Here is a 24,845-nt window from a genome sequence, read left to right as displayed (position 1 = left end):
GTTGGCAGTTAGTTCCAGGTTTGGGAAATGTGGGGGAGACTGGAAAAGTTGCTGTGAGGATATGATACAGATAACTGGAGCTGGATTAACCTGAGGGCCCATTACGCTGTGACATTCCTTACTGGAACTCCCAAGTCCAGTTTATGCCAGAAGCAGGGTCATCCTCAAGTCCCCAAAAGCTCACATAAATGAAAAATGCGCCGACATTGTCAAAAATGCTAAATTTTTACTGTGACTGACAAGATCAAGTGCTATGAATTCTAAGTACTGGTCGACAACCTTGCTTCTTCCGCCCAGCATAAAATTTAAAGTTTGATCTCATGAAATGTCTGGGAGTCAGAGTCTCATAAATAACATCAAATCTACCCATTGTACTCTTTGCTGCTCTGTGGCTGGAATCTGCATGTATGAACTCCCCTACAGTGAGAATAAGACTTCATAATTAAACTATGTCGCTGTTGCCTTTCATGTATTTTTCCTTTTGATAAGTGAACAATTTTATTCCTCTCATTTTTCCACATCATATTCTCAGTGCTGTAATGGGTCTCCCACAGCTCCAGGCAGTTATTGGTTCTTGGGGGGAAATGCTCTGTGGCATTATTGATTGCAGCCTTCATGAAAAGGACAGTGATTGACTGTGCCTGTTCCGAGGCAGCTGTGAATTTGCTCTGCAGTGATAGGGCCTTCAGGGGCCTCCTCAGGCTCAGCCTGACAAGAGGGCTAGACAGTGAGCTAATTCCATTGAAATGGAGCACCCTCACCCCAAATCGTATGCCGTCCCTCAAAGTAAACCCAGGTCAGTGGGTTAGTGAAAACATGGTCAGGAGGATAGTAACGGACAACAGGGAATTTGAGGCTGTCCCTGCCATCTTCACAAGGCCTCTGGCCCCTGGCTGGGCCTCCTGAGAGCTTCATGTGTTGTCCTAACTGCCTCCCTGTTTTCCTCAGCTCTTCACAGCTGCCTGCTTCCTCACCCACAATCTCAGTACTTCACACTCTAATACTGTTTGTTTTCCTGGTAAAGTATCAGAATGGACACTGACTTTAGGCAGCAGTCTGGGTTTGGGCTTAGACATGGTTTATCTCAGTGTTCAGCTCTGAAAAGAGAAATTGGAAACCTATAGCAAATGACTTTACTACGTCGTCATGGATGCACCACATTAACCTTTATAATGATTATAATGATGCCTACCTGGTACTGAGAACTTAATATATGTCAGACATCGAAATGCTGTGCATGCTGAGCACTTTTCATACACAATAAGATTTAAGATCGTATTCTTCCTTTCCATGAATTAGAAAAACTAAAGCTGAGAGGGGTCATGTTATTTGCCAGTTCACACTCAGGAAATAATTAAATGAAGATCCCACCCAAGTTTGTCTAACTCTAATGATGGTAATCTTCACTGCTACATTTTCCTCTTCCAAAAATCTCAGTGCTTACATTGTTTTCCCTCCCTCACATTTGCTAAACTCTTATCTGTCTCTGTACCTGACTATCATTCTTTGACTTCTCTCTGATCACCATTTATTATGTCTATGCTTTCCATTCACTTGCAAATGGTTTTGTGAATAGAATTCATATCATCCATTTATTTTTTGCTCACAAAAATACCTACTATATTGGAGTTGTACCTTTTGACCCTTTGTACCCTCAATTTTCTCTATAGATCATACCCTGATTTATCAAAAGTGTTAAGACTGACATGGGGTAGGAGAAGATGATGGCAGAGAAACTAAATTACCATTTAGTCTCAGAGGGGGGCTGGCACTTAAAGGGCCCTGCCATCAATTATTAGATATGATCTCTGTGGACCTTGTTTGCCATACTTCCCATTTACATGCCTATAAGCAGACATTGCCCAGAGCTGAAAGAAAATGGGATCCAAATATTTAAAATAAAAAAAATAAGAAACCTACCAACTCTGCCCAATTGTCTCAGGCTATGATTAGTGACATAAAGCAGTGACGACCTCTCTCTTCTTTCTTCCACACTCTATCTGAGATGTACCCTGACAACAGCTTATCTTGCTCATGGGTCTTATACCAGTTCTTGCATATGAAAGATACTGGGGGACCTCCAGAGCTTCATGAGCCATCATTGAGACTCACTTGGTAACTTGGTGTTTAATGTAACAAGAAATCTAGAAGCAATTCTGATATTTTAATTTCCTCTGATTCATGTTGCAGGTCATGACTCACTACAGGAACTGGATAAGAGCATAAGTCCTCTTTTTCCATTAAAACCACAGGAAAATCACTTCAAAGCACATTTACTGTAGTCTCATAGGCTGTAGCCTCTCCTAGAAAGTAAGCCAACAAGAGTAATGAGATCTACAAAGTGGATCTAGTTCTCACCTTATGCTTGTTGCTATGGTAGCATGCCCATTTATTAAATATGGAAGGCCATTACTCATACCAACATATATAGCTTGAGTTTTACTTCAATAATCTTTTCATCAGAGAGTTTTATCCTTTTTACTCATGTAGAAACAAAAAATCAAGTATAGTAGTATCCAGTATTGCTTACCACCATATACAAGTAAAGATTCTTCAGAATTTACCAAGATTCTGGGCAATTTGGTTACTGAAAAATATGAATGACTACCCAAACATGGGTAAATTTCACTCCCACAATTATTCATTAAGGCTCGGATGAATATTTCAGATGCCCAACTAACTAGACTGCTTTGATTTCTAACTCACCAAGATTTAGAGCAGATTTGAAAGGCTGATGATGTGAGGTTTGGGATAGAGTAGAGAAATAGCAGGCTCTGCAAATGCCTCCATTTTGTACATACAGACACCTGATGTTACCAGGCCTATTTCTGAATAAAGAAACCAGCCACCCGGTCCCTCTGACAATTGTTATCAGGACTGAATGACATTGGATTTTTATCAAGCCTCTCTGAGTTATTGAAGCCTCCCATAATCAGCAAGTAAGTAAACATTGCCATGCATATAGCTCTTGCTATTACCATGGAAAACAGCAAGCAGCTCTTGCAACCTGCGCAGGAACTGTGCGAGTCCACACCCCTTTCATAACAGCAGCACAGCCATTTCACTTTATCTCAGCACATAGATAACATGGAAAAATAGACTATTCCCTTTCTACCTATTGGTAAATTTTCTAGTAACTGCTGAAAACTTCACTTCAGTAAGCAATTAGTCCTGCTGGTTGAAGAAAATAAAGGCATTATCTGAAGTAATAGATAAGTCTCATTAAGAAGATGGAATAGACTAATTCTCGCAGCATATCTGCCATGCGTGGGAAAACTAAGTTGTGAAGTAGAGCAGAAACACATCAATTATCCTTTCTGCATGGGATTAGAGGAGTCTCACTGCCACTTCATAGCACATTATGTAATTTTTTTATAAATAACCATTTATATCAGAATACCTCAGCTTGCTGCCTCAAAAAAAAAAAGGATAGCCAATACTTCTATTCCAAATAAGACTTGCTCCTAAAACTGCTTAAGGAATTCAGGCAATCTATTTAAAATGTATGTTTCTATTTCTTAACATATGCCCAAAGAGTGGGTGTTTAGTAGGAGCCTGAAAACAAATGCTGTATATCTGATGATGTTACACTTTTCATGAAGAATGTCACCTACTCACTAAAATAAACTCTCCGCATTCAAAATGTTTGGGAGATCTGGTCTTTAGTAATGATTTGTGATCAGTTTACTTTATGTAGTCTAACAGTGTTTTATTATGTGAAGTACTTAAAAATAATTTAAGTAGGTTTAGCTATCTCTCCCACACTCTTGTTTATAGAATTAATTTTTTTTAGCAAATGTTTTTATATGTCTATAATATTCCAAATACAGAAATTTTACATCACAGGAGGTCAATTAATGGAACTTTATATATGAAGACTTTGCTTATTAGAGTAAATACTAAAGTAATGGGCTTCCTTGTTTAAACTTGTGGATTCTGTAATAAAAACAAGGTAACGATGTTAGAAATTATTATTAAAAGAAAAAGATATGTTTGTACATATCTTAGTTTTTAAAAACATCTTAAGGGTCGGTAGGGAGAAGCAGCAGCATAAATTCTGCAGGTTCTGGGTCTAAGATCAGTTCTATTCCAAAAATAAGTCAGAGGGAGGACGAAGGAAGTCAGAAGAGAAACTCCAGAATTAAAGAAGTGCTGCCCAGGAAAGTTGCTTCTAAACGTTAGGCGGACTCCGAAACCACGGCACCCGCTGCTGTGCGAGCCACGTGTACTGGTCTGCTCAGCAGCTACAGGGGATCCTGCAGACTGGGTGTCTTAAGCCACGGAACTTTATTTCTCATGCTTCCGAAGGCTGGAACTCCAAGATCAAGGTGCAGGCAAGATAGGTTTCATTATGAGGCCTTTCAGACAACACTTGCTCCGAAAGGTTGTTCCTAAAGAGCCCATTGCTCCCAAACAGAGTGACCCTTTTGCACACTGTCTTTCAGTGTGCTGCCCCTGTCATAACACATAATCACCCTGTGGTAGAATGACACAGTAGCATAATTATAGATCCAAGAAACAGTTGGGGCTTTTTTTCCCTCATTTATAGAAACATTAAAGCATGTTCAGATTCATAATGGAAAGAAGTTAGAAAGTAGAACTCGCTTTTTAAAATGTCTAAAATGAAGAGACTCTGATTGTCTTTCTATGTTCTAGTCTCGGAGAAAACTTTGTTACTGTTTAACACTCTTTACTAAAAATTTTGAAACACTTTTCCAGCAGAATAGGAATAATGATAAGTGTAATACAAAATATCTAAAATGTTAAAATGTGATTTTTTTAATTATAATTTTTAAATAAAAACAAGTTGGCAATAGAAATGTTTTGCAAATTATAAAGTGACATTTTAAAAAGAAAGACTTTCCATCTATAAAAAAGATGGGTAAAATATAGTAAATCATTTTCCTAAAGTCACATTATTGCCAATCATCTAACTCTTGGCTGAGAATTTTAGTTATTACACTGAGAATATCCACCAACTTTGGGTCAAATACATAGAGTTCTTTTTTTAAAAAGTATGTATCAATATACAACCTGTAAGTTAGGAGATGTTATTTGCATCATAAAAGAATTCTCATTATTAAAACACCTACTACTGTAACAGCTCTTAGAACAATTAATTCCTTCCATATATTTAAACTGCTTTTTAACTTACAAAACGTTCATCATTTATGCAAGTGTTCGTAAGAATGTTTGTTCAAAAGTTTCCTTCTCCACAATCCTCTCTCTTCTAACGTTGTGCCAAAGATACATATCACAATCCTTATCCGTTCATGCACAGCACACACTTCAAGATCCACTTATTTTAAGATTTAGTTGTCAGGCTCAACAATATTAAAATATTCATAAAATGTGTATAATACACTAAGAAAAATAAGTTTGACTTTGTGACCCTTTTTCATAAACACACATTTGAAAGCTCCATGCAAGAAGATTTTGTATTGCCTGAAGAGTAACTGTAAGCAGAGATGATCACTGACAATTTGTCACTGCAGAATGAGAGAATTTTTCCCCTTCACCCTATAACCCAAATATCACACTGAGCTTAAGGATGAAGCTGACATTTTAAAAGATCACCAAAAGTGCTCTCTTTCCCATTGCAATTATGCCCTCTATCTCAGTGGGAGCCACTGGCGGGGCCTTTTTAGCTCTCCAGCGTCTTTCTGACGTGCTTTCATTATCCTGATTATCTATTCATTTGCTGCCCAGCACTCATTTTATGAAAGATCATGTCTGCCATTTCTATAATGAGTGCTTGACTTTTACTGCCAGCATAAACACATAAAATATATAATAATTAAAGTTCACTAGTCACCAAAGTCTTGAGATCCATCATGTTGCTAATTTGATTTTTCAGGCAATTGCTTCTCTGTGAACAAGGCTGATTTTGTCCCCTAGGCAGCGCGAAACTTGGGGTGGAAGGAGATGACTCTAACCTTCAGAGATCAATTGGATTGGGCACCATATATTTTAACTTCAAGGCTTATCTTCAGCCAAGTAACATATCTCTAAAATCTGATGATTGTCAGAGCCAACAAAAATCTCATCAATATTTGTAAATAGAAATTGTCTTAAGGAGTTAAATAATGCAGTTTTCAAAATAGTTAAGTGTGATTTAATAAATACTGTACCTTTTATGGGCTATTGTTTAAACTCTAAGGAAAAATTTCCTTGGGATAACTTTGGAAGTTTATAGGACATAGATTGAAACTCACATTATGTTGACTTACACACAGTAAGGATAAGGTTTAAGAACACCACTTCCTTATTTGTTTTGTAACACTGGCAAAGTCCCCTAAGTGCCTCCTGCTAATGAATTCATCTGACGTTTACTCTAATCACAAAGAAATTAATGAATTCATGTGATATTCAAGTGGCTTTCTGGGGACATCAGGATGTGTTACACGAAGTGTAATGTTTGTAAATGGATACAATGGAAGACGTGTTAGCCAAGGAACTTGAATAGTCAACTCTCAATTAATAAAGTAGCAGGAAATAAAGAGACAGCTTCTTTTTATACAGATTTTCTTCAGGGATAATAAAAATCTTGACAGTGTATTCAGAAAAAGGCTCAGATGTCTGAAGGCCTAGGTTTGAGAGCTGGCTGATCACTAACCAGCCTTGTGGCCTTGGGACATTTTCTTCACCTCTTAGCTTCAATCTCTTCTACTAAAAACAAGAATTTAATAACATTGACTTTCTTAAGGCCTTTACAAGAATAAGATATGGGGGCACAGAGCAACCAATCAATCAATCAATCAATGCAATTCTTTCCTCACAAGGTTATTTTAAGAAGTAAATCAAATGATATGCAATGTTTTTGATAAGTGTTTTATAAACTGTGCAGCATTATGCATGCATGTCTTATTGTTATTTCTTTGGAAAATAGGAAAGTAGGCATACAGTTTCTTCCCCATACACCAAAAAATGGACGCCTTAGGAAGACATTATTTATTATGTAAGGACATGGACACTGCTTTCTTAATAAGAAAACCAGGTCTGACCAGTTAAAGATTTTATCAGACTATCTTTTTCAAATTTAAAAGTGAAATATCATGTTCAAGCTTTACAGGATAATTATGCAGCCCTCTAATATGGGGCAGTCTTCAATAGTAACTGAGCATATAATTAAATCCAGCCCTGTGGATGCAGCCCTGTGCTTGGGAGATGGACAGGTCACGTCACCTCATTGGGCAGGAGTCAAGTATGACCTCATCTCTCAGACCCCTCGTGTATTGCCTCCCAATACTAATATGCTGTCACTCTCATATATCATCTATAGTAATTTTTACCAGCCCTGAAAACTCCTAATCAGTTTACAGTACTTCTAGTCACACAGAATTACAAAACATTTTTATATTTTTTGATTAAAAAAGACACCACCTTTTCTGCCTCAGTTGATTGTCTTGCCTATTCTTAGTAAATCATAATCACTTCCCTGGAATTTCTTCCAGTAATGTATTTGTTCATATCCCTTTGAATTCAAGATAAAGTTTCCATTGCCTAGAAAATGATTCAACAAATAACATATATCAGATGATGACTACTACCTGACCTCAAATAATTAAGGCAACGCTCTTTTGGAATATGGGTGATCCCGATCTCAGGGCAAATGTCCAGGATATTCCAGGATAGTCAGGAAACCAAGGAAATCCAAAATCCACTTGAAAAATTATACTGCCATTGTTAACATACAATGTACATCAAATTCTTTCACAAATGCATGATATATACAAAATCAATGTATGATCATAGTACTCATTGAAAGGCACACACATATTAATAATAATAGGCGTTACTACATACTAAGTACTAAGTATCAATCCGTAGTCAAAACTCTGTAATATGAGTCAGAATCTCTGGCTTTCAAACAGACCCTCTGAATTTCGGTACCTTTGTCAGTAAAATGGGAACTGTTGCTTTCATAGAATTATTCATAGAATTATTTACTGTGGACTCAGCAACTATCCAACAGGACAAATGTGGCTTGGGCCTGTTATTGTAACTACCAGGGCAGAGTTGAATAGCTGCAACAGAGATTACATGGCCTGTAAAGTCTAAAATACTATCTGGCCCTTAATGAAAAAAGTGTTTAATGACCCCTGGTCTAACAGACGATAGTTATCAATTTATTTGAAATACCATATTCACCTATGTGAGGTCTCAGGCAATCTTAGTGGACTGGATTTAAGTAACTGGCATCTGGCTCAACTAACTTGCAAGAACTAGTTAGAAGTTCAATTAAAGCATAGGAAATAGCTTCTAATAGTCTCCTTTAGGCTATCTGGTATTACTGAGAATAGATGCTATCAGTAAATATTTGTGTCTAATACTACTGACTGATCATTAAGAGATTTTGCTTAAGAAAATATTGACTGATGCCTGATTCACAGAAAGTTGATAGAATTTGTTTTTATAACTCTGATGTTCAAATAATGATACCAGATATGCCAGTCAGAGTGTCACTTATTTGAATGCAAAACCTGAATCTCTGGTAAGTGTTTTTGCATCAATCTAAGTCTACCTATATTTTCCAAGACCAGTATGAAAGAAATGATGAATGAATGAAAAACCTATTGAGCTGTTGTTTTGCTGAAAACCATTCACATGCTATTAATAATTCTTTCCCAGTAACCTTGGAGAGGAAAATTTTGTGAGAACCCAGCAAATGAATTTAACAATGTGGATATTCTGGGCCAAAATAGATCCACTTGGTGTGTCAAAAAGTGTTTTTTACTTTTTTTGTTATTCTGAAATTTTCTCCTCAGTGATAAGTGACATTAAATATTAATCAGGAATGAGACTCTATCCTAAATATCTTTTTAATTTTGGTTACATACAGGTCATAAGTATGTTATAGATAAATGTTTTTGAAATATTAAAATTCTGTATTTTCATCCTCACCAATCCCTAGCTCTAAGTTGCCTCAATACTTCCAAATTAAAGAAGTGCCTGCAGGTCTCACATCATAGAGTCTCCATCATTATGAAGCTAAAATTCCCTTTCAGTATGACAGGCCAAGAAGTGGGAAGACCTGAGGCGTAAGAGGGGTATCCAGGACAGCACAGGAAAGCTGCAGCTTTTCTTGCCAAAGGTTTCCAGCAGAGGGAGATGGGCACGTTGGAGGCCACTGGACGGACTCAGATGCACACCAAGAGTAGAGGACCTGAAGCTCCCCTTCCCGTCTGGTCTCTATGGGGTTTCCTGGGCTTTTCAGGTCCTATACCTACAGAGGACACCTCAAAGGGCCGAGAAGCCAGAGCTTCACGTTCAGGAAGAAGCAACATTTCAGTCTTCATTCTTAGGCCTTTCTGGCTCCCATGTGGTATGACTGCAGAGGTAGAGCACCCCAGAGGCCCACAAGCCCAAAAAGAACTGAGAAGGACATTCACCAACTTTAGCAGACATAAAGCCTCTGTCGACTGTAGCAGCAGTCACCAGTTAATGTCTAAGGACTGAAGCTAGGCGCCCCCATGCCTCAAAGGCAGCTGCCAGAGCAGATCCAAGGACCAGCAAGAGGCCAGTAGATCCCTCCCCACAAACCCCCGGTACATAATGTCCTCTCATCCTCCATAAATCCTAATGCCATCTTGGAAAAGCACAAGGGAAACGGAAAAATCAGAAGGACTGAGTCGTTCACTCAAGTAAATTGAGCTAGAGCTAGAGACATGTTAAATTATGAGATCAGATTAAATTTTAAATCATACTGAGCTAATTTTAGATTGTTCCCACTGCTCAGTGGGCCTGGTGCTCCTGAGGAAGATCAATTATGATATAGGGAAAAGCTATGTTTTCTTTGCATACCCAAATTGTAGTGTGAATAAATTTGCAATCATGCTACAATTATATTGTTTGGTTTAGAGGAACCATATTGATGACAATTTTACTCAGGGTCTAACAAATCTCTGAAACTAAAAGAGATAGCTCTTCTCTCAGTAGTTCCATGTTAGATGCTGTGTAGGCTGACAGAGGGAGATATGTTGGAAGACAGACCTCAGAACTAGCCGCAACTCAGCTATTGACTCTGTATTAATCACTGAAAAAGTCATTTAATCTCTACTATCTTGCTTCCCAACAGATACATTTTAGATGACATACTAGAATATTGCTGGAATATTGATCCCTTTACCCCTCAAGAAAGCTAATGCAAGGCCTGCGGTGGCTGGAGCCCCCAGGCCTTTCATCCCTGGCTCCCCTGGTGTGCTACATGATTTAAATCTCGTTTATTGAATGTGATAATTTGGGGGAATTGTTTTGTATGATCCAGTTTCTCATCCATAAAATGGGTGGAGGGGGAAGTATAAAGAATAGATGATGTCCCCCGTGTTCCTTTATTCTAGTAGTTTATGCTTTTCTGAACACAAGGAGAAAAATTCCCATTGCAAGCTACATACATGATCTGAAAAATGAATTCCTGCACTTTAAAAAATTCTGATTAACCCTATATTCTTTCCCAGCAGACACTAAAAATCCAATGTCCTTTTTCTCAGATAACTAGTATTGTTTTTTTTTTTTACATCTCAGGATGAATTTAGTGTAAGAAAACTAGAAAGGAAGACAGAGACTGCAATAGTATTTAAAGGCAAAATCAAAGTTACTTATGTGGGACTAGAAATTCGCATCCATATTTCAGCAACCAATTTTGTTATAAATAAATTTGAAAATTAATTTTTGGGGTAGTGATAAAGGATGGTAAGTGATCAATAATTCATGCAATTCTCACACACAAATGAGGTTATCCTCAAAGTATAAAAAGCTTTTCAAGATGAACACCTCAAACCTGTTGAATATTTTTATTTGAATATGAAAGAAGGATCTTTTGTTTCCCTACTCCCTTCCCTGAAATCTGGTCATTTTGTATCAATGAAGAGTGTATTGCATGCAGGATTATCTATTAGCCATTTTCATATCGAAGCTAAGTTTTAGTTTCTGTTCGATAAGATTACAAATGTTTTAATATTTTTGGACAAAAGAAGGAAAAACAATGTTCTTGTAGTGAATCAGTGTGAATGTAACTCTCCATTAGGAAATAAGTACCAGAACAAGGCCAGAGAAAGAACGGCTGTCACATACACTGACAATAATAATTCTCGCTTTTGAGTTTGGGTGGCCTACTAGGTGCCAAGCAATGAGCAAGATGCTTTTGTGTATCCTCACCGTGACCCTTCTCCAAAGGGGTAAAAGTGGAAGGAATTTTTCTGACTACACTCCAAGAAGAGGTTTTACTCATTCAGTTGTTCATCGTGGTGTACTATCCAACTTTCTCACAGCTTCATGTTTACAGCACCAAGTTTACTTTTACACACATTTCAAATCCACAGGTTAACTAGAATGGCAGGAACACTTTGCTCTCTATGAGCAAAGACTGCCATCTTGTGGAAATTGTACATATAACACACATAATCCTTCAACCACCTTCTCTTTGCACACATTTAAGAATTTTGCAACTAGATTCTTGCATTGTACACACATACGCACACATCAATATTGCTTATCATTAAAAGGTGAAACTTTACTTGTGATTTTACCTCTCATTTAAAGATGCCAGTGCTTTTGAACATTAAAAAAAATCCTCATTATATAAGGACTCATCCCATTAGTCTTTAAGGCAGTACATTAGAGTTTGCTACACTTTCTTTACCTAATCCTTAAATAGGCTTTTGTTAAATAATATAATGGAGAGTGTATTTCTGATGAAATATTTAGATTTTGTAGCAAGAATTTATGGCAGAATTCTGGATTTAGAGAACATTCATTCCCTTCCAACACCTCTTCCATGCCAGCCCGTATTCCTGGGAGCTGTTGTGGGCTAGTCAGAGTTAAACAGAGAGATCCTACGGTCCAGTTTCTCTGTCTCTCACCAGAGATGGGAGCTCTCTGCAGTACCTCGTCTACCATACTTCCTGAGATCAACCATATGAAGATATCTTTGTTGTGTGATGAGATTTGAAAGCATGTAAAGAAATCTCTTTCCTCTTTACTCCTCCCAGTAACTCACACCACCCAGCTTGCTGAACCTAAAAATTCTACAATTAAAACAAATTCTGTGGACTTGAGGCCCTTTACCCCATTAGAATCGAAATGGATATCATCAAGTATGTATACTTCAATGATCATGTTTCAAACCAAATTGTTTTCCGGGTGTGGAAATAATATAGACACATTGAAAACGATACCAGATGCAACTGAGAGCAAAAAAGCAATGATCCATTCCTGAATGAATGAGAGAACAAACCGACCTGAAGTGAGGGTGTGAAAAAGAAATGATTTCACTGTGTTGCCCCAGCCATTCTGGTGGAATGGAATGTGCAGTTACAGTTTAGCATAAATTTTGAACCCAAGAAAATACCTGGCATGAAATCACCCTTTAAATATTTATTGGATGGATAGTTGAATAGGAGGGAATGAAATAAAATCCAAAATAGCAACAATGATAAGAAAAAAGTAGAGTCTGAGGGCAGGATCCATTTACCCAAAACTTTTTGGACATATTCAGTCAATAATATGTCCCTGCTGTGTGTCAGCCAGTAGGGGAGACGGCGAGTACACATGCCAGGATGGGGAACACACATTATTCAAGTAGCTACAATTCTAAATGATGGTAAGAGCTATGAAGGAAAACCTGTCCACCTCCACAGACACTGACTGACACAAAGCGGTGGGAGTAGGAGGCCAGGGAAATGGGAGCTAATTTTGTGACAGATATATTCTCATTCAGCAAATGCTGCTGATGTGTCCTTTTATTTCTGCATATACCTATAAGCTCAAACTTAAGAATTATTATTTTTTTAGAGATGACTAAATTTTTCCTTCAAGATATTCAATACTGCCCTGACTACAGTAGGCAAATACCTAAAGAGTCTGCCAACATCATTTGAGTGGTTCATGGATACACCGAGCAACTCTGATGCTCTGGTTGCACGTGTATGACACCCAATATGGTGCTGCAAATCCCCGCAGAGCTGCACTATTTCTTACGTGTATTCCTTAAAACACTGGCTAGCTCCATGCATTATTAACATATGTTTCAGGGCAGAAAAATTAGGAAAGAAGAATGAAAGTCAGATATGTTCGGGAAATGCTGAATTAAACAAAAATCATACGCGTTTTCTTCTCTGCAGGTCCTCTTAAAGCCTTTAATAGGCTGACTTCCTTGTAAATTTCCACGAGGGTGTTTCTCCTTAATGAGCACAGAATCCTTCTCTTGCAGAAGCTCTTTAGATGCCTGTCTGCCATGGAACACACTTTGAGAAATTCTGGAAATACAAATGACTGTCTGGGACACAAATTGGAATAAGGGTGCAATATAATCCAATAATATTAATAATCATTTCAGTAAAGAAAAATTTACCAAATTAGCTGTGCTTTTTGACACCGAAGCCACAGAAGTTTAGACAGATCAGTTACCTAAGAAACAAGCCCAGGCTGTGAGGGAGGCCCCAGGGCAGCGTCAGTCCGTGGTGTCAGCAGGAGGCGCAGAGCTGTCCCTGCGGGAACATCCAAAGGTGGACGACAGTGACCTGGGCCCCACTCCCCTCAGAGCCCCTGGGGCTGGTCTGGCTCTTAACTCAGGGTGAATGTTGATTCCACCCCCAGCATTATCTTTTGGCTCATTCCTATAGACATGTGGATAACATAAAACAGGTAAAAAGGTAACACATTACCAAAAGCGAATATTTTCTCCTTCCAGAGAGGCTTTGTTTTTCTTGCTAAAGTTTTAAGCAGTCTGTCCCCAAATAATCCCAGACATGGGGTAAGAGTACAAATACAGGTCCACATAAGATGTTTCTATGTAAACTATGTCTAGCTATTTACAAATTATAAATCAAGCTAAAAACAGTTGGATAAAATGTTTTATTCTCTTACCTTCAGGTAAAAGACCTCTAGGAAGCCAGGTTTGAGGTTCTATTCGTGACTGGGTGGGCATTCTGCACTGGCCTCTGGCCCCTGGCCCCTGGTCCCCTCTGTCCTGTCCAGTGAAGAGTCTCCCACACAAAGCTGTCTGAGCTCTGGCCGCGCTCTCCAGACTCAGGGCCTACAGCCCTCTGATGCACTGTTGGCAGTGCGCCTGCCTGTGGTGGAAATCCACGGGAATGGGTCTTCAAGGGTCAGGAGGAATACTCTGGGCTATGGGGGCAGGAAATCCTAAGGCCTCCCGGGCCTGGGGCACACGGTTCTGGCTCAAGCGTTTGCCCTGACCAATCTCATCCTGTCGGAAGGGGCACAGCTGGAGGAGGGCCGAGCAGGCAGTCTCAAGTAAAGCCTAAAGTGTTTAGGCATGAGAGTAAAACCTCTAGAAAATCACACTTAAAAAGCTGTAGTCTTTGGAGCTACCCTCAGACTCTCTGGAGGTTGGAGGAGAAAAAGAAGAAGAAAAGTATTTCTTACTTGAATTTAAGTACTTCTGAAAGCCTCTCATCAACTTTTCTTCTTGTTCTCCAGGATAAGATTATTTCCCCTTTGGCACTAAAAGGAAAACTAGACCAGTCGTATGAAAAACCAGAAATGATGTATTTTATCAACTTCAAACTTGTCCCAAGGCTTTCTCCCACACTGTGTTAAATAATAGAAGCCTTTTTAATTGAATTTCTTTGTGTGTAGCATATGCTGGGCGACATTATGCCAGCATCTTGCTCTAAGCAGCATAACGTTCTTCATAAAAGCATTAAGATCCAGAGCATCGCTCTGCACGTAGGGAGGGAGCACCGAACTGCAGCAGCTGGAAACCACATAAAATCAGGGCCTCTGAAATGTAATTGTAAAAACACATTGCAACAAACCAGGGGAGGGGTGTTTAGAATTATAGAATAGAACCAAAAAAAGACGAGGAAGGAAGCGGGGAAGGGAGAGGGAAAAGCCCTGTGACACAAAGCTGTCTATAGAATCAGAGCGATAATGCTTTCCGGGCCCTAACATTCCATCTGCAGGCTGGTCTATGTATATTCATTTTGCCTTGACAGCCACCATCCTTTAGAGGTGGGGTTATAAATGGATGTGTTGTGGACTGAAGCAATAACTATGTCTGCAATAACACATGACTGTATTCTTTACCCCAAGGATCCTGGAGCTTCAGCAGAATGGTGACATGGACATCCTGAAGCATAAATGGTGGCCAAAAAGTGGTCAATGTGACCTGTACTCATCAGTGGACACAAAGCAGAAGGGAGGTGCCCTGGACATAAAGAGCTTTGCAGGAGTTTTTTGTATCCTGGCTGCTGGAATTGTCCTTTCCTGCTTTATAGCCATGCTGGAGACATGGTGGAACAAGAGGAAAGGCTCCCGGGTCCCATCAAAAGAGGTACTTGACTGAGATCTTTGACACTAAGTTGAGCCAATAAGCAGGTATACTTCCAGGGAGGATGATCACAAGGAAGAGTGTAATGGGGGTGGGGGTGGGGGGTCCTTATTTCTTCTTTGAAGATTGAAAACCAATTTGTGAAAATCAAAATATAAAATCAGTAAGACCAATACAATTTCCATTTAGGGCAGACAAACAAAGAGGAGACTATAGTGTTTGAAAGACTGACAATTTCGTGTGCCATAATAGGCTTTGAAATTCCCCCAAATCTCAAGATAGACTTTTAACTCAACAGTTTTTTTTAAAGGCTGTGATTTCCTTGACCAATTCACAAAGATGCTATGATATTATTTCAATTAGCTGTTTAACTTATAGGTAAATCCCTTGTGTCTCAAAGATTCAGCCTGAGGAATGCAGTGCTACAGTAAAATAATCAGAATGTTCTCTTCATCACAAGTGACTGCTTCCCTCTCTCTGTATGTAGACATATAAAACTGGGGATATGTCTTTAGCTCTTAAATGACTCTAAGTTTAACGAATCCATGCCATGGAATCATCTAGAATTCAATTTTTCTCCTTCACTCTTGAATCAGCTAAATTCCAGGGCCATATGAAAATGTTTTTGGAGGTCTGAAAGAATAATTGCCGAGTTACACATAATATTGCTTCTCAAGTGGCATGTGCCATTTTCTTAAAAAATTATGGGGTTTAGAAGTACCAGAGAAAATCTGAAGTTTAAATAAACTACTAGGTTCATTTATCTTATTTCCACTGAACCAAAAAGGTGAAAACTTTTCATATAATGAAATCATACTCTCTGAGGTTTCACAAATTGAAATGAAAACCAGCCTGAATCTGCTGAATGATTTGGTTTGCTGGATAGTTTCAAAGAAGGACAGTTTTAAACTTTTTGTGCATAAACCTTGGCTAACTGATGTCTAAAGTGAATCCTGAGAGGATCTACTTTAATGCACAAATAAAAATGACTTCTCATTTGCATGTGAATTTTTGCATGTTACTGTATTCTTTCAAACATACTGTTTTCTAAAGTAGTCTAAGGATTCTTGCCTATCACCTTATATGCAAAACTGATAAGCACCATTTATGAGGAAAAGCTTGCTTGGCTCAACAAAGATAAATCTTAGCTTCCTGCCTGTCTGAATGAGCATATATTCTAAATTAGTGGAGTATGAACTAAAAATTAATCAGGTTTTATTGTAGTGTTTTCTTTATGGAATAAGCTTGTGGTATCGCTATTGACATTGATTCAATGCAAAAGAACACATTAATGCAACATTATAGCTGAGGCTTCATATTCTCAAAAAATCTGAAATTAAGGACTCCCCAAGCTCCTTATATTTTGAATTACTATATATGATATTAAATTTTTGCATTATTGTATCTGTTGATGGATGACTACATTATAGTTGCTATGGGAATCATAAAATTATACCTCTCAGCCCTCCAAAGTCTCAGTGATAATACCGCATTAATGGATATTTTTTATTGGATTCTGAAATGAGCAAGGAGAAGGAAAAACAGTGATGCACATCAGGATAGTTTTCACTGAGGAGTACTATAACAGCACAATGAAAATAATACACACTCCATTCTAGCTCATGACAGCTAATCCAGATTGCATGAACAAACATTTTTCCTCTTGTGATTAATAGATATTATTAAATCTTCATAATTTAATGTATTGAGCATGGCTATAAATATGACTGATAAAAAACACAACTTCATTTCTTCCTAACTTTATTTTTCAAACATTGGGCTTTAATGCTCACATCTAGTGAAAATCCTGAGGGATTTATGAGTTGGTTTCAACACCAGAAGCCTGAAGTTTTACTTCTTTTTCTTTACTAAGCGCCTTCTTACTAAGACCCCATGAACATAGTTTGAAGCATCTTTGATTTAGAGGCCATTTAACATAAATCTGGCCCTAAACTAAAGCTGTCACGCACATGTATGACGTGACGGGGTCTTTAAAGGTCCTGCTAACCTCACAATATTGCCTCATTCAGGTACCAGATAGCTTAAGGGTGTGAAATCCCTCAGTTAGAAATTGATTCTCTTGTGTTGAATATTGCTCTGTCTAAACAATCTCACGTCTCTGTAGCCTGAAGAGAAATAACACTTAACAGTCACTAACAGTGTGAAATACTGTATCAAATCACTTGTCTCCAGGAGTGAAAAGTTACAGTTAGGAATGAGTAGTGGAAGGGAACAACAACCAAAAAAAAAAACTCCACCTTGGAATGAGACCCTCCCGGGAAAGCAGGAAGCATGCATAAAGGAGAGGGTGGCTGGGGTGGGGAGATGGCATCTCATCCATACTTTCTATTTGTTTGATTTTGCCTGGGTTTCTCCCTGCTCCTAGAGAAGCAATCTCCCATCTACTGCTCCCATGTTTGTGTAGTTGCATGTGATGTACTTAGAACTCTCAGTGCAAGAAAAATATTTATACAGATAACCTTCTCTGAGAATCATATTGGTACCCCCAGAACCTAGCACAGTGCCTGGCTCATATTAGGTGCTCAAGAAATATTTATTAAATGAATAAACCCCAAAGTTCAGTTGATTACATATCATGTTTGCTGAACTATTTTTTTTTTTTTAACCATGGAAGCTAGTACTGATGAGAACCTTATCTTCTTTTTCTTCATCTCCAGGATGACAAGGAAATTGACCTGGAGCACCTCCATAGACGTGTAAATAGCTTGTGCACAGATGACGACAGCCCCCATAAACAGTTTTCCACCTCGTCAATTGACTTGACCCCTCTGGACATTGACACTTTGCCAACACGACAAGCACTGGAGCAAATCAGTGATTTCAGGAACACTCATATCACCACAACCACCTTTATCCCAGAGCAGATCCAGACTCTTAGCCGCACACTGTCCGCTAAAGCTGCCTCTGGTTTCGCTTTTGGCAACGTGCCTGAGCACCGAACTGGCCCTTTTAGGCACAGGGCACCTAACGGGGGCTTTTTCAGGAGCCCCATAAAAACAATGTCATCCATTCCTTATCAACCAACTCCTACCCTGGGGCTCAATCTGGGTAACGATCCAGACCGAGGCACCTCCATATGAGCAGCAGACAAAATCTCTTCACTGTCTCTTCTGTAGGACTCCCTTTGCGAGGAGCGACTGTAATATTGTGGGACTAACATGGATGTAACATTTTTTTTTCAATCAGGATTATTAGTAACAATTCTAGTTCTTTCTCCCCACCTCCCCCCTCTTGTTTTCTCCTCTTTTTCTTTCTCTTCTTTCCCTTTCTTCCCATTTTCCTCCACTTTTCTTCATTACTCAACTTGTTCCCCCAGAATATAGTATACTAGGATCCTATTAGTCTGCTTTTCATATACTGTACTTCAAGTATAGGAAGTGTGCACTGAGTATACTAAAAGTTTATGCAGGATTAATTTTACATAAAGGCCTCTTACATAACATTTCTCTGTTTTTAAAAGTATAATTGCAATAACTTCAGTCTTTTCACATTCTTCTGCTGCATCCATATAATGCTCCACTGCTGTTGAGTGTCCTTTAACTGTGGACCAAAGGCAACCCCTGCAGTGTTTATAGAATAATTTCAAGACCATTCAGGCCACATAATATGAGAATGCAATTTTTTAGGTTTACAAAAAAGCCATTAATATGCCAGTCAAGACTACAGTTAAAACTACTCTCGCACTGCAACAGTGCATATGACCTTTATGTGATTGTACAGTATTAAAAGTTCTTTTCTTATGTACAGTAAACTTTATCATATGGCAGAAGCCTCTATTGTGTTAAATAAATTAGTATCTCATATATATATATACATATATATGCACCTATATAATGTGTATATATATTAAAAGGCAGCCATTGCTATTGCAATTCATTTAATAAAGCTTTAGTTTAAAAAAAGAGTATTGTATACAGAAACTATGTATAGTGCAGGGGGTCTTTTCAGTTAGAAAAGGCAGGTTGCTTTAATGTTATTCTGAACTGCATCATTTGCCAACAGAGAATATTTTGTACTTTTGTTATTAAAACATCCAGGGCGATTTAGTATTTGTTCCTAGATGTAACACATTTGAATAGGTTTTGCATTTGTTACTCAGCAGCGTGTAAAGCTAACCTTGATCATTTTACTTTTAATTAATTATCTAAATGGAAACTGCTATTAGCTGAACCACATCCACAACAGCGCATAGAGCTCTATAAGAGTTTAAACATAGATCATTGAAGGTTAATAAATTATCTTCCAAAGCAGTAAGCCAATCAATGTAACTGTAGCTGGGGAGAGGTGGGAGCCCTTAAGAAATATTGATGTGGCCTTAATTACTGTCATATGTTATCCTAAAGAAGAAAATATAATAACCATAATGGGCTCTCAACTTAACCCCTTTTTTATTCAGTTCTGTTTGGAGGAGTTATGTATTTTTTACACTAGTGCCAAGTGTAAAGGGATGTGCCAAGTATAGAGGGATGACAGCAAACACAGTGCCTCTTTGTGCACAACCCTTTTAAGGTAGCATCTCACCTGTTAGAAATGTAGAATGAACTTTGTTTGTAATCCTTAAATTACAAGTGCTAAGTAGGAAGCAAGAACTTATCCTGTGTTTTTACGCAACCATACACTTATTTTAATCTAATTCATTCCGTAGCTAGGATTGATATAGGAATCAGCCTATGTGATTTACTTTAGGAGAAATTAAAAGGTATATTCTTAAGGTATATTATATTTTGATGCTAATTCTGTTCTGGGGAGCATCTTGTACTGTCACTGTTTTTGTACTAAATCTTCAAATATTGTCTACTGTGTAAGGCAGAAAAATTTCTTATCATGCAAAAACCATTTTGTTTCCAGGGTAACAAGTATCTAAGTGCATGCACAACTTGTTTTCCCTTGTAACACTCATTATCTCATTCACAATTCTGATTTTAAACAAAAAATCTTTACGACAAGCTGTATAGGGACATACCAGATGTTGCAGTGATTTTCGGTATCAACAAACTGTTAACCATGTACAATATTTAAAATAGGCCTATTTTGATGTATTGCCTATTATACAAATACACAAAACACTTTTTGGAGGCCTCAGTTATGAGTGGCAGAGCTTTCTGTGTATAATTTGTCTAAATAATTTGTCTAATAAAAATGTTTTCTAAACTTGTTCTCATACCGTTGAAGTCTTAACTATAAAATTTTAAAATGCTCTCTCACAGATCAAATTGAGTTTTTCTAAAAATTTATCCTGAGGTAATGAAAACATAAAAAACATCAAGTTTTACTAACAGAACTAGGCCAAAATGGGTGGCTCTCTACAAACAACACTATGTGGTGTCCTAAACCAATGAAAGACTGCCTTTCTGCACTTTGAGACTGTTTAAACCAACAATATATTTGTTTTTCTTCAAATATGTTTATATTTATGGATGTCTCCGTGAACACTTTTTATGGAAGAAATTTATCCTGTTTCATATAAACGATACAACCATTATAATAGCAGGAAGAGGGTTTATTATAGCAAAGAAGAAAAGAAAATTAAGGGTAATTATTAAATGTAGAATTTATGCATTAATAATTGCTTTGCTATTAGGAAAATATTCATCATACTAAATCTGTTAATTTAAAAATTGACTCCAAGATTATTTCTAAAACTGTTATTTCTGCACTTGAACAATATTTGAGTGGTCCTGTTATTAACTCACTCAATGGATATATATCTGAAAATATATTCAGTTCAGATTCAAATCTCTTCTGTTTCAAAATTCCATTAAAAATTATTTTTTAAATGTTGGAACAATGAGTAACTATAGAGATCTAGACTATCTCCCTCATTTTACAAATACAGGAACCTAAGATGCTAAAAGGCTGTGACTTGCCCAAGTGTTTGGCAAATCTAAGTCTTAAAATGGGTCTCTTTTTTTTTCCCCCATGTAACTCTGCCATCCTTCAGTCACATCCACAGGTCTTCATGGGTTGCAAATGTAGGGACAGCTCAGGTACAATGCCTCTACTCAGTCCTCTCGCCAAGCCTAGCCTGCAAATGTCTGTGAAGCTTCCTTCCGTGTGGGGCCACTGGAGTATCAGTTGCTCTACAGATGGGCAAGTCAGGCTACTTCCCCAAGTCACAGCCGGTGGCACAGCTTGGACCAGATTCTGCTTTTGTCTAGAGCTACTGCCTTTAGCCCATGCTTGCCTGGTTTGCACCACTTACACCAACCTTGCTGTTTCAAATCAAGACAAACACCTTTTACCCACGTACTTTTATCCCTCTCAGATGTTGAGTTTTTTCTGTTGGTGAATCATTAAGAGAACTGGTTATTACTTCCAACCACATCAGAATTTATACTCAGGTTTTCGTGTAACCATACATTAGGCAATTGTAAGATGTCTTTCCTCCTCATACATATCAAGTTTTCTTAATTATGTTATTTTTCATCTCTCTTAGTTTGGGAGTGGTTGTCAACTGAATAAATACTTTATAAAATAGACTTTGCTGAATGGCCCTTTGCTTCATCAATTAAAAAGAAAAAAGGGATGAGAATATCTATATACCCTACATAATGCCTTCTAAGTCACACTATTGCATAACAAATTATTAATATTTTATAACCAGAATTTTGGTATGGTGAAATACATTCTGGATTAGAGTGTAGTAAATAAGGCAGAACTAAGAACTTTTATACCAGTAAACATAGGTTTTATCTTTAAATATAGATCTCATGGTAATTGATAAAAGACACTGCACTGGTTCACTAAAAGTTAACTTCTTTCTAGAACATTTTATATCTAAAAAGAAATTCTATTTGCAGTCTTTGTCATCAGATATTAATAAATGGCTAGCAATTATGGCCATAGTTATCAGTTCAATAATGTTGGTAGACATCCTCTCATGAGGTAGCGTTTATGAGCTCCCTTGGATGGAAATAACTCACCTGACATTGAAAAGCTAGGAAATAAAGCTTCTTAGATTTGATGGTTAATTCAAATCTATTGTTGTTACTGAAAAGTTATTATGCAAAAAGGGACTGTGCCAAGCAGTTTACACATGGCTTGAATGAATATACATGCGCAGGGGTGGGGCTGGGTGTGTGCTGCCACCCAGCTCTTTCCTTGCCCCTTATCAACATGTAAGATACAGAGGCCACCTCACAGACTTGATGAGGTGTCAGAATGAGTCACTTCAAGCTGATCACTTGGAGTCACTTCGGGCCTGGACATTCGAATTGACTGAAGCAATCTGTCCCACTAGTGCTCAAAGGCTAATTGAGCCTGTCTTCTCAGATTCAGATCATCTCCACAAAGAGATTTGGAGATTTCTCAAGATGCCAGACAGGCCAAAGTTTCAGAAATGTAAAAATTACCATAAGCCACAGGCAAACTACTGTCTAAGGCTTCCTCCTTATCAATACCTGCATTCCACTGAGACTGACTCCTACCCTCAGCTCTCCAGGCATGATGACACAGACCACAACAGTTCATTTTCCATTCCTGCCAGTGTAGTCAGTTGTGAGAGACTCCACAGTGTTCCAAACTATTTGCTTCAAAGAGACCAAAGACAGTATATCATTTATCATTTTCAGACTACTTCTTGACTTCTATAGACATTTATTTCTAATGCAGCTAAGCTCCCAGCCAGCTTTCCTGTCATAGACACAGGGCACGATATAACCTATTGGCCAGGTGAATGCATGGCATTTTACAGGCTGCCCACCATGACAATAGCCTCTGACCCACACATGTTTCTAGAAGAATTAAAACATCATAGTTTTGCTCCATTTATAGATTCAGCCTACAGGGGGACAGGAACAGACTGATGGAATGGTCTCTCATTTGCTCACCTGAATTTTCCAAATTTCTATTTTTTCAGTAGTTTTCATTTGTTTTGGTTCTATGTAATATTAGTAACAAAGAAAAAAATTGTTATAACTTGAGAATTTTTTGTTGTTAACTAACAGCTCTACCCTGACTTACTAGTCATAAAATTTAGGACCACAGGTCACCTTTTGACTAATTTCCATTATTTCCTAGAATTTCTTTAGTGTGGAGAAAAGAAATGGGCTATATTATTTGGACACATAACCTATCTTATGTTGTTGGCATGGCTCTCTAGCCTTGGTGAGGAACGAAGGCCTGGTTTCCTTTTGCAGAAATCCTAACAGGATCCCACCTCAAAATTAGCAGCATATTTTAAGTTTCAAGCTATCTGTGATGTGATAGAAAAATTTTTTTAGAAAACTAAGTTTTCATAACAGCTGCTTTAGAAGGAGAAACATATGTCACAAAATCAAAGAATGACAGAGCATCAGAACCAGAGGAGGGATGAAAGACATTGCTTTCAATAAATATTTCGTTTGCCACAATATTTAAATATAAGTAGAAGGCAAATTGTAATTATTAAAATTGTATTTTGTTTTCCAATTGGTGCTACAGAAAAATTTTAAGAATTAAGTAGCTTTCATCTGCAGCTATTTTTATTCTTTAAAAATTGGAGATCAATGTTGGACATCAATAAACAAATTATAGCTTGCTTATTCACTACACAAAAGCATCATACTAGCAGGCCTTTAATAATTAGTTCTTCTAATGTCAATATAACAAGATTCAAGTTCCAGAAAATTGAGGTATGAAAAACTTTTGGGAAGACACTTCCTGGAGCAAGGAGTACTAATATCTATTTCATGCTAGGTAAATAAGGAGCTTATAGTAAATATTTAATTCCTGTCCAGAATTATATCAAAACTGACTTTCAAATTAATGATAGCCCTCTATTAATATTTATTTATTAAAGTTGACTATCAGATTTGTTTTTAGAAGTAAAGACACACTAAAAGTAAGTTGAAAAGAGAGGTGACACATGTTTACCTCATCTAATTTATGTGAGTTTTTCACTCTAGAAATAGCTATTGAGTACCTAACATACACAAGTACTTCTGTGGGCAATGTTTTAAAAAACTTTGGAGGCTACTTGTTAGTTGAATTATAGCTGAGTCATATATCTAATTGACACATTAGATATCAAATACAGAACTTTCATTCACACATTATGTTTCAATTATGTTTTCTAATGAGTACAAAACATCTTTACATATAAATGTATTAAAAATTAAAATTAAAAACAATTAAGTAGTGTTAACAAGATTAACATGTAATTGGGACACCCACATTGAATTCTGTATGACTAAACATTTAAAAGCTTACTGCTCTCTCATTTAGATTTCTCCATGGAAATATATGGTAAACTGACTATTCACAAACTGAGTAACGTGTATGCAAAATTATTTCTCACATGTGTAGCCTCCAAAGTTTTTGGTGTATCCAATTAACATGGTAAGTCCTACCATACAGCTCAATACCAACAATTAATGTATTTTAGTTAATTATTTCTCATTCATCATCATTAAACTAAGTTTTTAATTCTTAGTCCACAATAATGATTTTGTTCTCTTTTTTTTAAGTAGTATTAGTACACATACATAAACTTTAGTAAGGCTGCAGAGAGACTACTAGGAATGAAACAATCATACAAGATTAATCAGCC

General features: G+C 37.5%; 1 protein-coding gene across 1 annotated transcript in view; it reads left to right on the top strand.

Moving 5' to 3' along the window:
• GRID2 (glutamate ionotropic receptor delta type subunit 2) overlaps window positions 1–20,911 on the top strand; it is a 1,417,443-nt gene extending 1,396,532 nt beyond the window's left edge. Inside the window, exons 15-16 of the mRNA XM_037020242.2 lie at window positions 15,058–15,298; window positions 17,974–20,911. Coding sequence (XP_036876137.2) covers window positions 15,058–15,298; window positions 17,974–18,396 — 664 coding nt within the window. The 3' untranslated portion in view covers window positions 18,397–20,911. The remainder of the gene's footprint in view (window positions 1–15,057; window positions 15,299–17,973) is intronic.
• The last annotated feature ends 3,934 nt before the right edge of the window (window positions 20,912–24,845 follow it).

The sequence above is a fragment of the Manis javanica genome, chromosome 5, assembly GCF_040802235.1.
Source record: "Manis javanica isolate MJ-LG chromosome 5, MJ_LKY, whole genome shotgun sequence".
Classification (NCBI taxonomy): Eukaryota; Metazoa; Chordata; class Mammalia; order Pholidota; family Manidae; genus Manis; species Manis javanica.
The sequence above is the reverse complement of the archived record's forward strand: the minus strand, read 5'-3'. Positions and strand labels throughout refer to the sequence as shown.